At 41.1% G+C, this 14,188-nt stretch overlaps 2 protein-coding genes and 1 long non-coding RNA gene across 3 annotated transcripts in view; 2 read left to right on the top strand and 1 right to left on the bottom strand.

Annotated features, from left to right (window-relative positions):
* On the top strand, nt 1-4,210 carry LOC148721121 (uncharacterized). Its single transcript, XR_015993144.1, has 2 exons — nt 1-2,941; nt 3,531-4,210. It is a non-coding gene; the product is annotated as an uncharacterized LOC148721121 (long non-coding RNA).
* The window catches only part of LOC111321222 (dynein axonemal intermediate chain 4), a 26,467-nt gene continuing 16,374 nt past the window's right edge, over nt 4,096-14,188 (bottom strand). The window contains exons 21-24 of the mRNA XM_088738348.1: nt 9,916-10,013; nt 8,244-8,319; nt 7,682-7,765; nt 4,096-4,728 (exon numbers count right to left, since the gene is read on the bottom strand). Of these exons, the coding sequence (XP_088594474.1) occupies nt 4,648-4,728; nt 7,682-7,765; nt 8,244-8,319; nt 9,916-10,013 (339 nt within the window). The 3' untranslated portion in view covers nt 4,096-4,647. The remainder of the gene's footprint in view (nt 4,729-7,681; nt 7,766-8,243; nt 8,320-9,915; nt 10,014-14,188) is intronic.
* On the top strand, nt 5,471-6,985 carry LOC111321223 (core alpha-(1,3)-fucosyltransferase). Its single transcript, XM_022924044.2, has one exon. The coding sequence runs from the start codon at nt 5,602-5,604 to the stop codon at nt 6,802-6,804; it is 1,203 nt and encodes a 400-aa protein (XP_022779779.2). The 5' UTR covers nt 5,471-5,601; the 3' UTR covers nt 6,805-6,985.

Genomic DNA, 14,188 nt, shown 5'->3' on the forward strand with positions numbered 1-14,188 from the left:
AAACAGAACAGAGGTTAATCTTCGAAGATTGATCGTCGTTGGAAGTAAACAATACTTTCCGTAAGATCTCTGAGTGTTTCTATTTTTTACGAGGAGATCATCGCATTGTCATTTAATTCGTGTATGTTTGTCACATCAGTAGTTTATTCAAAAGCGTACATGCGTTTTTTCTTCTTCAGTTGACAGGTGTCACATCGTGACAGTTACTTATCAAAAACTCTTTCAAAGTTTGCTCAGAAGCCTTTAAGTTACCTTTAAAAATGAAAATGTATCGGTGAAAGCTTTCTCTTCAATTTGAATAACGTCTGTTTTCTTTACCATCCACTCGCTAAAAAATTGTTAAGTTTACGAAGGATTTTCCCGTAATTCAACTCGTAATTGTAGCCCTAAAACATTTGGGTTTTTTCGGCAATCACTTTGTCATGTGCTAGAAAAAGTAAAAATGTTATTCATCAGCATAGGTCAGTCCGTACTCGGAAAAACTGTGCCCTCTGTCTTGAGTACCGGTATCCAAGACCTCGGGTACAGTTTTTCCCAGTACGGACCACCCGACGGGTAAATAACATATTTCTTAAGAAAAACATTTGCGGAATGTAATCAGCTTGTTGAGTAACAAAAAAAATGTCTACATATATATTTTTAGTTTGCTTTAGTCAAGATTAAATGGGAACTTACGCTTCCACCATTGCGCCCGCCCCCACCCTCCTCGTCCCCCGCCCCTCCCCTGATAGGAGCGAACAGGAAGGACAGTTTCTTGGAAAGCAACTGATGACCTCGAGACAAAGAGAATCCAAATCTGAGTATGCAAATACATCCAAAATAGTAATCTCTCAAGACGTATGAGATTTTCGCAAGTTTAATTACAATATCCTGCTGTAGACGTGCTCCGTAATCTAAAAAATTATTTTCTCTCAACCTCCCACCCGTTTGATTAAATAAAAACAAATGGGAAATATTTTTCCTAGCGGTTACTCATCGAAGGCTTTGATCTGTGGAGACATAAAAACTTATTGTCTTTGCTTAACTAAATAAACATCAGTGAAATGTTATTTCTCACTTCTGGGAGTCCTTCGCAAAGTGGTCTTCTGATGAAGAAGATTCTGCATCGAACAAAGACTCAATCCATGTATGTTTCTCATTCTCGTTCATCAGGTCCTGGAATTGTTTTACTAGGATGGCTTCTCGTGATTTTTCGGAGCAGAAAGTTTCTACAGGCTCCCATAGGTGATAAGTGATCTCTGTACCATACTCCCCCGTACTCTCTCTCTTGAAGATTTCAGGAAAAGGCTTGTTGATTTCGTCGATTGCTTTTCCTCTATCTTTTCTTGTCCCCGTGAAAACGTGGAATTTCTCCCTGAGGAGAAAATCATCTTCAAATCTGCAAGTCTCTGGTTTGCCGAAGCTCAGAGATTTCAAAATCCCTGCGATGGCGCTTCCAATCGGAAGAACGTCAAACTCTTGCTTCCTTGTGCTTGGGTTTTGTTCTGTCACCAGGCGTCGAGCAAAGAGCCAAAGGAAGTAGACTTCAATGGTGGCATCAGGAAAATCGTTGTTTACCTTTGCGTTGTTCTCGAGTAGAATCTTGATATCCTTTGCAAAGTGTGCGATATCAATCTGCGTACACTTCGCCGTAGCCTTCAACTCGCCATTCGGCCCTGTGTATGTTTTGCCTTATGTTTTAAACGTCGTCTTTTTTCTCGGACGCAGGAACATAATACTATTGCCGCGTTGGTCTTTCGTAAGCCTTGCAGTTAGTCTGAACAGTTCTTCTACCTCGTCATTTGGTTTGTTCTCTTTGTTGTTTCGCAATAGCAGGGAAAACGTTTTGATTGTCTTGAACTGGTTTCTGTCATCGACAATGGAAACGAGCACAGCTATCACCTGTAGAACATCGAAGCCTGTAATATCAAAGATTTGTCCCTTGAATTGTTTCACATTAAGTGGTACCTCGTGCTCTGGGATCGGGATCAACAACTTACTACCATCGGGCAGTAGTTCAACAAATGATTTTCGGCAAGCAGCCTTTTGACAATCAGCTGTGTCAAAAGAGCGTTTAGTCATGTTGAATTCTTACGTTTTTCTTTCGTCTGTTTATCACTGGCTCTTTTCAATTTTAATGACTATTATATATAAATTTCGTGACGTGACGTTTATGTAGTAAGATATGAACCAATCGCAGACCAGAATCAGAGGTGAAACTGTATATCAACGAAAAGAGGTTTAGTAGCGATGCACTTGGAATATTCGCGAATCTACAAACTACTTCCTTTATGCGTTTTCGGTTCGCAGGAAAGCAAGGGTGAGTATCGTTTTGACGATGTGTCGATCTTGTCATTTTGAATACCTTTTACCGACACAGTTTGGATTGCTTCCAGCAGATTTTTCCTTGAAGTACAATTCGGCATATATGGTAGGCATTTTATGATCGTCGGATTGATGAATTGAGAAAAGCAAGATTTTTCACCATAAAACCAAAATAACTCGCAAACTTTGCTAATTGTTAGGTCTGAGTGTTTGGTCTTTAATCAAGTAGTATCCCTTAGTTGATAGTTTTCTCCATTCTTATAACTTGTCTGCTCGATAGTGTACTGATATTACAAGGAGAAATTACCTCTTGGTCACTCTTGTGAGCTAAAGGGTAAAAACTAACATGTCAGCTTTTGGACAGAGGGACTTCCTTGAGAAAACATGACACCGTTTCCATCCACATTATGATATAAATTTTGTGGAGAATTCTGCAAGATGATAATTATACGAATTTTTTTTCTGTAAATCAGGTGATGGTACTAGAGGAGAGTCTATCTGGGGTGGTGAGTTTAAAGATGAGTTTAAAAATGAGTTTCACAGAAATTTTCGGCACGATCGACCATTTACAGTGAGGATGGCGAATGCAGGACCTAACACTTGCGGCTCGCAGTTCTTTATCACGGTCGTACCAACGGTGAGTGCACAAGGGAGAAAACGCGGTGTGAAATCGTTGCTTAGACAACTGTGTCTTCAAAGGAAAGGAGGAAACGGATTTCCTCACTTGAAACGTTCGCAATCCATTTTATCCATTCAGGAGAACTTTTTTTTGGCTTTATATTGCAAAGGAACTTTAGGCTGCCACAGGAAGGGGGTGGGGGGTTGGAGGTTTTAGGGTTCGACGCGAGCATTTTCTTTAAAATTTGAAAAAATAACTTAGGAAGCTGACGCTCTAAAGATAGAGGGTATGCGTTGGAAGGGCGTGTGCGAGGCGGAAAAGCGCGTACCATTGAAATTTCTCAACCCATCGGATCTGGGCCTGTACGCAGTGTGGCTCTTTTGCCCATTTGATTGGTCTCGCCTCGTCTTCCTCCTAACCAATCGGATGCAAAACACAATTCAAGTGCGACGTGGTCACTTTCGCTCTCCCGTGCTTTAGGCCATTTGTTTCTTCTGATTGGCTGTTGTGATAACCTTGGTTTTATCATCCTCTTCATCTCCAAGTAGCTCTCACCACTGACTGAGAAAGATGTTAATTCATTTATTTTTTCTTCTTGTCACAACAGCCGTGGCTTGACAACAAGCACATTGTGTTTGGCTGCGTCACCAAATGAATGGATGTGGTGAAAGAGATAAGTAAGGTAAAAACAAATCCTAAGGACGATAAACCGTACGACGACATCAAGATTATCAACGTGTCTTTAAAAGGCTAAGATGACATCTGTGCTGAGGAAAAGAAACGTAGATTTTTCACTGATTTACCTCTTCTTCATCATGCAAACCAATTTGACGTCATCCTCTGGTTTTGACGATTCAGTTAAAATGGACGGACTATCAAAATGGATGGCATCATACGGCTTAACCTTGATAACGACCGCGATGTTTTTCAAGGTTATCGGTGGAAGAACGTGCCGAAGTGAAAGAAAACACACGTGTTGGTTGGTTATGTCGTGTGCTTAGATTACCTCAAGCCCACGTGACAATTTGTTCATAACTCGGAATTAGAGGACGAAGTTTGGAAACTAGGTGACTATTACTTTCCGAACATCTCCGCCTGTCAGGTTTTAGAGCGAGAAGCTGGAACATACCCGATCGTCTTTGAAAGGATAATACGAAGCAACAACGCAGTAGTTACCATCTTTCAGAAAACGCCGTGCTTTATTTAGGACAATTCGTCTCTTTTTATTAACAACGCTTTTTTGTAAGATATATATTTTCAATAAAATAAATAACATATTAACCTTTATTCAAGAACAAACATATTTTTGTTCTTGAGAATTGTCTTTTTTTTTTATTTTTTTTTTTATAACACTAACATAGCTTCTTCGCTATTAAAATCTGTGGACTTGGGTTTCAAACAACTGTGTAAGATATGTTAAAAAGTTCAACGTAATTGCATATCGGCCATCCCTCGAACTGTTTTGAAATTTTAAAGTCGGCATTCGCGACAATGATCATTTCCGCAAACATTTTTTTTTTCCATAATGCTCGACAAAACAAATGAAGGCCTAAAAATCTCTTCGTAACTTTCCCTTGATGTTTTACCCAGAGAATCTAGAACAGTTCTGATGAAATAGTTTCGGGTGTTCACCCCATCTAACGTATGGATTTTACGAACAGTTACGAGCCACGTGAGTTGAAGAATAACTCATGAAAGCGACTCTCATTTTACAGAGTATTTTTTTAATCCGAATCTGCTTTCCTTTTCTCCGGAGATGCCGCGGAATTATCGACAGGCCTGATCAACTTGTTTAAAATCCGCGCCTGTAGAAATACAACAAAGATAGCGAATAATGATTTTTTTTTTAAACGTCTTCAACCATTTAAACATGCATAGTTAGATCTCGAGTTTTTACTCAACCTCAATGCGCTGTAAGAAATTCTGGAATTGTGGTCGCTGTTATACTATAAGTAAGTGCATCAGTACGATACGTAACAACTATTCGCCTCAAATAAGAAATATTTAAACTTTTGTACGCCGGATAAACTTGCCTTAAAAGTAGAAGCTTTCGGCTAGACCTTAATCACTTATTCACCTCAAAGTAACAACATTGATTTCAGAAAACAAACATGGAAAAAGTTTTACCTGGAATATTTATTTTTACTTGAGAGGTTCAGCTTTAAATGACCGTTCAAAATAAGGGGAGATAATATTATAGACCTCTGAGACTTTGTTGAGGGAGACCAAGACGGCTTAGTAGGTGACCGCTTGATGGCGGTGAAAGCAAGACAAAGAAAGTTTTACGTAAAATGTGTTGCGAAATTGTAAATTAAAAGACAAATTCATATTGTGTTTGCCTCAGAAATATTGTTGTAGCAATCACCTAGAGTTTGGCTAGTGGTCGCTGATCGTGCCTTTCACGTCGCATGGGGGCAGACTAAATTAACCTATACAACCCCTCTGGCAATGTTTTCGCTTCCCCCCTCCCCCCCTGCTTTTCTCAGTTAAAATACAAAGAAAAACAAAAAACATAAATCAGAGAGCAAATTTAAATACATCCTTTTTAAAAACAGGTTCTGACCTTTGTTTCGGTTTTTTCTGATGTTTACGTCGCTAGGTTACCAAATTCTTATCGGAACAATCCCATTGAATCAACCTCATTTCCAAATAACAACTTGTGCCCTGACAAACCGCAAATGACCATGGTGGGCAATTGGAAAACTAGATTATTATTTTACAGCATTACCCTGGGAAGTTCTCTTTTAATCTTAAAACATTGGTTCCTCTACAGCAAAATTCCATTGAGAAAGATGTCCAATCAGCGAATGTCTCCAAAATTATTCTTCAACAGCGAGCCACAGACAAGAAGAAGTAGAAACGATTTGAAACTCGTTCTGTTCTACACGACTTTATTCGGTGAACGACCGTGGCAAGGTCTGATCAACGATTACAATTTCACGAACTGGAACGGAATACCTTGTGGTGTGCAGGCATGCAGAATCTCTTACAATCGGAAAGACCTTGACCGGAGTGATGCAGTGATATTCCACGGACGGGATTTACCGAGTGTTCATCACATGAAACGCATAATGAAGTATAAAACTCCACATCAAAGATGGGTTTATTTCATACACGAAAGCCCAAAATTTACTTATTACGAACCATGGCTGTATAACGGGTTCTTCAACTGGACAATGTCCTATCGGAGGGATTCGGATTTCTTCGTGCCTTACCGAACGTACACCCGACTTCAGCCCGACGAGATTGCAAACGAGGAAACCCAGGATAGAAATTATGCTCTAAGCAAAGATAGACTTGTGGTTTGGGTCGTGAGTAACTGCCATGGTTTGCGAGAAGAGTTCGTCAAAAAATTAATGAAGTACGTCAAAGTGGATGTGTATGGACGATGTTCAAGGAGATTTAACCAAACTGAAACGTGTCCGAGACAATCTTCCGCTTGTGAAGATACCTTAAAACGCTACAAATTCATTCTTTCATTTGAAAATTCATACTGCTCGGATTACGTAACAGAAAAGTATTGGTACACCCCATTGGACCGCGATCTTGTGCCGGTGGTTTTTGGTGGCGCTTCCTACGACCAGAAAATCGCTATACCGGGCTCTTTTATCAACGTTTTGGATTTCCCGTCGATTAAAACTCTAGCCGATTATTTACTATTCCTGGACAGAAACGACAAAGCTTACAACGGGTATTTTTCGTGGCGAAAACGCTTTAAACCGGTTCTTCCCGAATCATGGACTTGTCATATGTGCGCTGCACTCAACAACAATTCAATACCGTCCAAGATTCAAAACAATCTGGAGGAATTTTGGGGAGAAAGAAGCAACTGTGCAACCAACGAAAGAAGGATAAGGAAATTAGTAGAAAAAATGGACTGAAATGCTATTATAACATAACCAAAGTAAAGCGCGCGCTCTGATTGGTCAATTTAGCGTCCCCCATTTGCCCATGGGTGTACGCTGCTGACATGAGCAAATGCAAAGACTATTTTTCCGCGCTTGCTTGTTTTTTTCTGGTCACATAAGATTTGTTAAATAAAAGGGAACTCTTTAGCTACAATGTATCAATGTTATGTTATAAAACAAATGGTAAACACCACAGCGTACACTATTGAGTTATGGATGCACTTGGGAGGTTTGCTAAGCACTCAAGAAGCTAGAGTCGCTCTCGGCTATCGCCTCGAGCGACTCTTACGCTTCTTTCGTGCTTAGCAACCTCCCGCGTGCATCCATAACTCAATAGTGTACGCTGTGGTGTTTACCATTTGTTAATTTTGAGACAATGTGGTAGAATTAGTATTTTTTTCTTTTAGAAAATTACTTTTGAAATATTTGCGAGGAGAAAGAGACACTCAGCGTGACTAGGGCAAGTCCTCAATCACACGAGTCGTCAATCACGCGTAAGAGACAGCCGCGCGTGTTTCGAGAACTACACGCGTGTCGAGAGAGTGTCTAAATAGATACGCACTTTTTAAAACAACACACTTTTCGCGACAACAGCAACTTGAACTCTCGAGGTACTCGCAAGGGGTCGAGATAGCTGCGCTTCCCGAGATAGTCGTGCGCGTCGCGGCAGCAGCAGCAGTGAGTTCTTTGCAGGGCCTAGTCGAATGGAGTCAACTTATTTTAACCATTCCTTGTAATATGCTGATATTTTCGATTTCCTCGATAACTTAATACACTGCTAACCTGTAGGTGAAGTTTTTCTTAACAATAAACGCTGCCAATACAGTTAAGTAACAACTTGAATTTATACCTGGTTGTCCTCTCGTGCAGCAAGACCTCTCAATTGATACACGGTAACCTGGCCTTCCGAGTCGCCCACTAAAATGGTCTGGATCTGAGTTAAAGAAGAAAATTGAGCCATTTCCGAGTTAACATTTGCCACTTTTTCGAAGCGAGGCCTGGTGCTCAAACATTCTTGGGAAAATAAATTTAATTTGAATGCGAATGAAAACTTATTTTTGTATGAAAGGATGAGCACCAAAACTCGCTTTGTAAGAGGCTACAGTTAATTTGAAAAAGGGCTGTTTTACTCTCTGGTTTGAGTTGGAGCTACGTTATCTCGAATCGCTTTTCGGCATCGAGAAAATAGTTCATTCAATGCCATGGTAAGTTCGGAAAGAAAATCATTGGGAAACCGAGATGGCTAAGGATGGAGAGTGTTGACTAAAATTTCTGATGGCCAACATGTAAAATGTAACCTAAGTTTTTCACAATGGACAAAACATGGTGAAGATTCTTTACAGAAATTGAGCAATTTTGTAAGCCGTCCTTATTGATCCATCCTGAAATAATTTTTTGAAAGAGAGACACACCTCCGAATTGACAGCAAATCGAACTGCAGACAACTTTAGTTCTTGGACAGGTACATGTGATATGATCGGGTCCAACCTGGAGACAACCGACATTAAAAACAAACAAAAAAATTAAAGTCACAGTAGATCAAAGAATAATAGTCAATTAACAATTGAATGACTTAGGTGGCTGAACACAGTTTTCGAGCGCGCTTTTGCTGATGCAATTCAGCGCGTGCCCAAGGATCGCAAAAAACAAACATGCAGTCAATAGAGCGGTCATTTTATTTACTCAACACGTACCCGCACTATCGTTTCTATTTTCCTCTTAAGTTGGCGCAGTGTATTGAGGGCTTTATATATCTTATCAACCAAGCGCGAGGGCCGTACAGGGAGAATATCGGCCCGAGGTCTTGACAGTACGGACCGAGCGCAGCGAGGTCCGTACAAAAAAAGACCGAGGCCCGATATTCTTCCAGTACGGTCCCGAGCAAGCTTGGTTAATAAGAGATTTATTATACGACTGAAGTTCAAAGGGACACAAGTGCGTATCATTCGGGACCATTCGGGACAGTGCCCGGTCCAATACTGAGAGAATATTGACCGGAAATAGAGCATTTTGATTGGTTGATTTTAGTTATTGGCCCTCTGACTGCCCGAGTCGTGTAATAAAATCTTTTATTACATAGCTATGTTGGAAAAGTGAACGGTGCAAAGAACCCAGAATTTCTCAGCTTTTTCGTCGTTACCGAAAGAACCCAGTTAAATGCAGCGCATGCGTTGTAGGTAAAAAAATTGCGATTGAATGGAAAAATGCTTTCTCGAAAATATGCCTATTTCTTGAGAACTACTCATTAGAATTTCACGAAATTTGGCACGAAATTACAGAAGGAAATAAATAACTGGAGTGTTGAAAAAATTTATTTTTAAACAGAGGAAATTCTAGAAAATCGAGTGAACCGTCAACAAGGGATGATTGAAGATCTCTCTGTTGAATTGTTAGCAAAATGGTGTTAAATTGTTAGTATCGTTACAAGCTCGTTGCATGCAAATCATAAAGAAAATTGAACGACTAGATTTTCTACAAAGAAACAAAACCGATTCTTGACTGCCTGTTTATATCTATTGATGTCGCCAAAGCAACGCCAAATACGTCAGCTTAACTTTCAAAAAAGCAAAGTTTGTGTTGTTAACTTGCTTGCTGCCAGTTTTGGTGACCGAGAGATCAAGGGTTTTAGAGAAAATGGTGAAAGAAACAAAGGTATCAAAAACTGTGTTCAGCCACCTTAATAAGTATTCGCCTTTGTTCACCTGAAATGAAACAAAGCTATGATTTTTCATCAGTAATAAGCATGCGCTCAGCATTCCTTTTTTTCCGCATGGAAAAGTCAAAGAATGCTTTTCTCCGCCTCACACCCGTGGATTGTTTTCCCGCGCTTGGCAATCGTTGCTTGTTTTCCCGCGCTTGGCAATCGTGGCTTGTTTTCCCGCGCTTGGCAATCGTTGCTTGTTTTCCCGCGCTAGACTCAGGTAACATGTTTTTCTGCACTTGAATCGGAATTTCCCTCGCTTAGGACCCTTTGAAGCTGTTACAATTAGCAACATTTACCCCATGAGTAACGACCAGTCACGGAGTGCGTATCTCTCAGTTTATGGTAAAACTAGATAGGTCCACACTACAATAGTTGCTTACGTGTTAAGGCTTAAATCCCAGATCTCCACGGCCTTGTCATTCACGCACGCGAAGAGAGTAGCTGATGAAGGTGACCAACAGATGTCGTTTACAGATTTCTAGAAAGAAATGATATATAAAAATTCTACCAAAATTCTCGAATCTCCTTGCTTTTCAGAAGCCAGATTTAAGCATGGATAAGAGGATCAACGCCCCATGCCTCTGCAACAATAAAGGACGTGTATTTTACGCCCTTCGTTATGTACACTATTCAGTCCATTTAATCACGTCATGACGGCGATTCGGCCAGTTGTCCCCAAAACGGCAAATCTGCCACTAGTAACCGCCAAAACGGAAAATCTGCCACTAGTGGCCAAAACAGCAAATCAGCAAATCAGCCACTTGTGGCCAAAACGGCTAATCAGCAAATCTGCCACTAGTGGCTAAAACGGCAAATCGGTCACTACTGGGTAATATCAACTAAGCTGACATTATAAATTGGCCACCGTAACGAATAGAAAAGCTGACATTTCGAGCGTTAGCGAAGGGCTACCGCTCGAAACGTCATTTCTTTTGCTCGTTACGGTGGTCAATTAACAATTTCAACTTCGTTAATATAACCAAACTACCTTGTTACCCCCACCGACGCAGCACCACAGTTTTTTTGGAAACTTTCAGCCCTTATTCACTACTGCGTAATACGGGAAATCTGCCACTTGTGCCCAAATCGGCAAATCTGCCACCAGCGGCGAAAACAGCAAATCAGCCACTAGTGCCAAAAACGGCACATCGGGGACTGGTGCCAAAAACGGCAAATCGGCCACTTGTGGCCAAAACGGCAGATCACCCACCAGTGACCAAAACCGCAAATCTGCCACTAGTAATCAAAAAAGTAAAACCTGCAGCTAAGAGCCAAAACTGCAAATCTGCTAGTAGTAGCCGAAACGGCATCTCTGCACTAGTGGCCGAAACGGCAAATTGGCCACTAGTTCCCAAAACGGAAAATCTGCCAGTGGTAGCCAAAACAGAAAATTTGCCACTAGAGGCTTAGACGGAAAATCAGCCACTAGTGGCCAAAACAGAAAATTTCCCACTGGTGGCAAAAACAGCAAATCTGCCACTAGTGGCCAAAACGGCAAATCACCCACTAGTGCCCAAAACGACAAATCTGCCACTCATGGCCAAAACGGGAAGTCAGCCAATAGTGGCCAAAACGGAGAATCTGCCACTAGTGCCCAAAACGACAAATCGGCAACTAGTGGCCAAAACGGCAGATCGGTAACTATTGCCCAAAACGACAAATCTGCAACTAGTGGCCAAAACGGCAGATTGGTAACTACTGCCCAAAACGACAAATCGGCAACTAGTGGCCAAAACGGCAGATCGGTAACTATTGCCCAAAACGACAAAATCTGCAACTAGTGGCCAAAACGGCAGATTGGTAACTACTGCCCAAAACGACAAATCGGCAACTAGTGGTCCAAATGCCAAAACGGCCACTACTGGCCAAAATGCTAAAACTGCCACTAGTGGCCAAAATACCAAAACGGCCACTACTGCCCAAAATGCCAAAACAGCAACTAATGGCCAAAATGCCAAAACTGCAACTAATGGCCAAAATGCCAAAACAGCAACTAATGGCCAAAATGCCAAAACGGCAACTAATGGCCAAAATGCTAAAACTGCAACTAATGGCCAAAATGCCAAAACAGCAACTAATGGCCAAAATACCAAAACGGCCACTACTGCCCAAAATGCCAAAACAGCAACTAATGGCCAAAATGCCAAAACTGCAACTAATGGCCAAAATGCCAAAACAGCAACTAATGGCCAAAATGCCAAAACGGCAACTAATGGCCAAAATGCTAAAACTGCAACTAATGGCCAAAATACCAAAACAGCAACTAATGGCCAAAATGCCAAAACAGCAACTAATGGCCAAAATGCCAAAACGGCAACTAATGGCCAAAATGCTAAAACTGCAACTAATGGCCAAAATACCAAAACGGCCACTACTGCCCAAAATGCCAAAACAGCAACTAATGGCCAAAATGCCAAAACAGCAACTAATGGCCAAAATGCCAAAACTGCAACTAATGGCCAAAATGCCAAAACTGCAACTAATGGCCAAAATGCCAAAACGGCAACTAATGGCCAAAATGCCAAAACTGCAACTAATGGCCAAAATGCCAAAACAGCAACTAATGGCCAAAATGCCAAAACAGCAACTAATGGCCAAAATGCCAAAACAGCAACTAATGGCCAAAATGCCAAAACTGCAATGGCCAAAATGCCAAAACAGCAACTAATGGCCAAAATGCCAAAACAGCAACTAATGGCCAAAATGCCAAAACAGCAACTAATGGCCAAAATGCCAAAACTGCAACTAATGGCCAAAATGCCAAAACTGCAACTAATGGCCAAAATGCCAAAACAGCAACTAATGGCCAAAATGCCAAAACAGCAACTAATGGCCAAAATGCCAAAACTGCAACTAATGGCCAAAATGCTAAAACTGCAACTAATGGCCAAAATACCAAAACGGCCACTACTGCCCAAAATGCCAAAACAGCAACTAATGGCCAAAATGCCAAAACAGCAACTAATGGCCAAAATGCCAAAACTGCAACTAATGGCCAAAATGCCAAAACAGCAACTAATGGCCAAAATGCCAAAACGGCAACTAATGGCCAAAATGCCAAAACTGCAACTAATGGCCAAAATGCCAAAACAGCAACTAATGGCCAAAATGCCAAAACAGCAACTAATGGCCAAAATGCCAAAACAGCAACTAATGGCCAAAATGCCAAAACAGCAACTAATGGCCAAAATGCCAAAACTGCAACTAATGGCCAAAATGCCAAAACTGCAACTAATGGCCAAAATGCCAAAACGGCAACTAATGGCCAAAATGCCAAAACTGCAACTAATGGCCAAAATGCCAAAACAGCAACTAATGGCCAAAATGCCAAAACGGCAACTAATGGCCAAAATGCCAAAACAGCAACTAATGGCCAAAATGCCAAAACTGCAATGGCCAAAATGCCAAAACAGCAACTAATGGCCAAAATGCCAAAACAGCAACTAATGGCCAAAATGCCAAAACAGCAACTAATGGCCAAAATGCCAAAACTGCAACTAATGGCCAAAATGCCAAAACTGCAACTAATGGCCAAAATGCCAAAACAGCAACTAATGGCCAAAATGCCAAAACAGCAACTAATGGCCAAAATGCCAAAACTGCAACTAATGGCCAAAATGCCAAAACTGCAACTAATGGCCAAAATGCCAAAACAGCAACTAATGGCCAAAATGCCAAAACTGCAACTAATGGCCAAAATGCCAAAACTGCAACTAATGGCCAAAATGCCAAAACGGCAACTAATGGCCAAAATGCCAAAACTGCAACTAATGGCCAAAATGCCAAAACAGCAACTAATGGCCAAAATGCCAAAACAGCAACTAATGGCCAAAATGCCAAAACAGCAACTAATGGCCAAAATGCCAAAACAGCAACTAATGGCCAAAATGCCAAAACTGCAACTAATGGCCAAAATGCCAAAACTGCAACTAATGGCCAAAATGCCAAAACCGCAACTAATGGCCAAAATGCTAAAACTGCAACTAATGGCCAAAATGCCAAAACGGCCACTACTGCCCAAAATGCCAAAACAGCAACTAATGGCCAAAATGCCAAAACAGCAACTAATGGCCAAAATGCCAAAACTGCAACTAATGGCCAAAATGCCAAAACTGCAACTAATGGCCAAAATGCCAAAACGGCAACTAATGGCCAAAATGCCAAAACTGCAACTAATGGCCAAAATGCCAAAACAGCAACTAATGGCCAAAATGCCAAAACAGCAACTAATGGCCAAAATGCCAAAACAGCAACTAATGGCCAAAATGCCAAAACTGCAATGGCCAAAATGCCAAAACAGCAACTAATGGCCAAAATGCCAAAACAGCAACTAATGGCCAAAATGCCAAAACAGCAACTAATGGCCAAAATGCCAAAACTGCAACTAATGGCCAAAATGCCAAAACTGCAACTAATGGCCAAAATGCCAAAACAGCAACTAATGGCCAAAATGCCAAAACAGCAACTAATGGCCAAAATGCCAAAACTGCAACTAATGGCCAAAATGCCAAAACTGCAACTAATGGCCAAAATGCCAAAACAGCAACTAATGGCCAAAATGCCAAAACTGCAACTAATGGCCAAAATGCCAAAACGGCCAGTAGTGGCCAAAATGGCAAAACTGCCACTAGTGAGCAAAATGCAAAAACTGCC

The sequence above is a fragment of the Stylophora pistillata genome, chromosome 11 (assembly GCF_964205215.1).
Source record: "Stylophora pistillata chromosome 11, jaStyPist1.2, whole genome shotgun sequence".
Lineage (NCBI taxonomy): Eukaryota > Metazoa > Cnidaria > Anthozoa > Scleractinia > Pocilloporidae > Stylophora > Stylophora pistillata.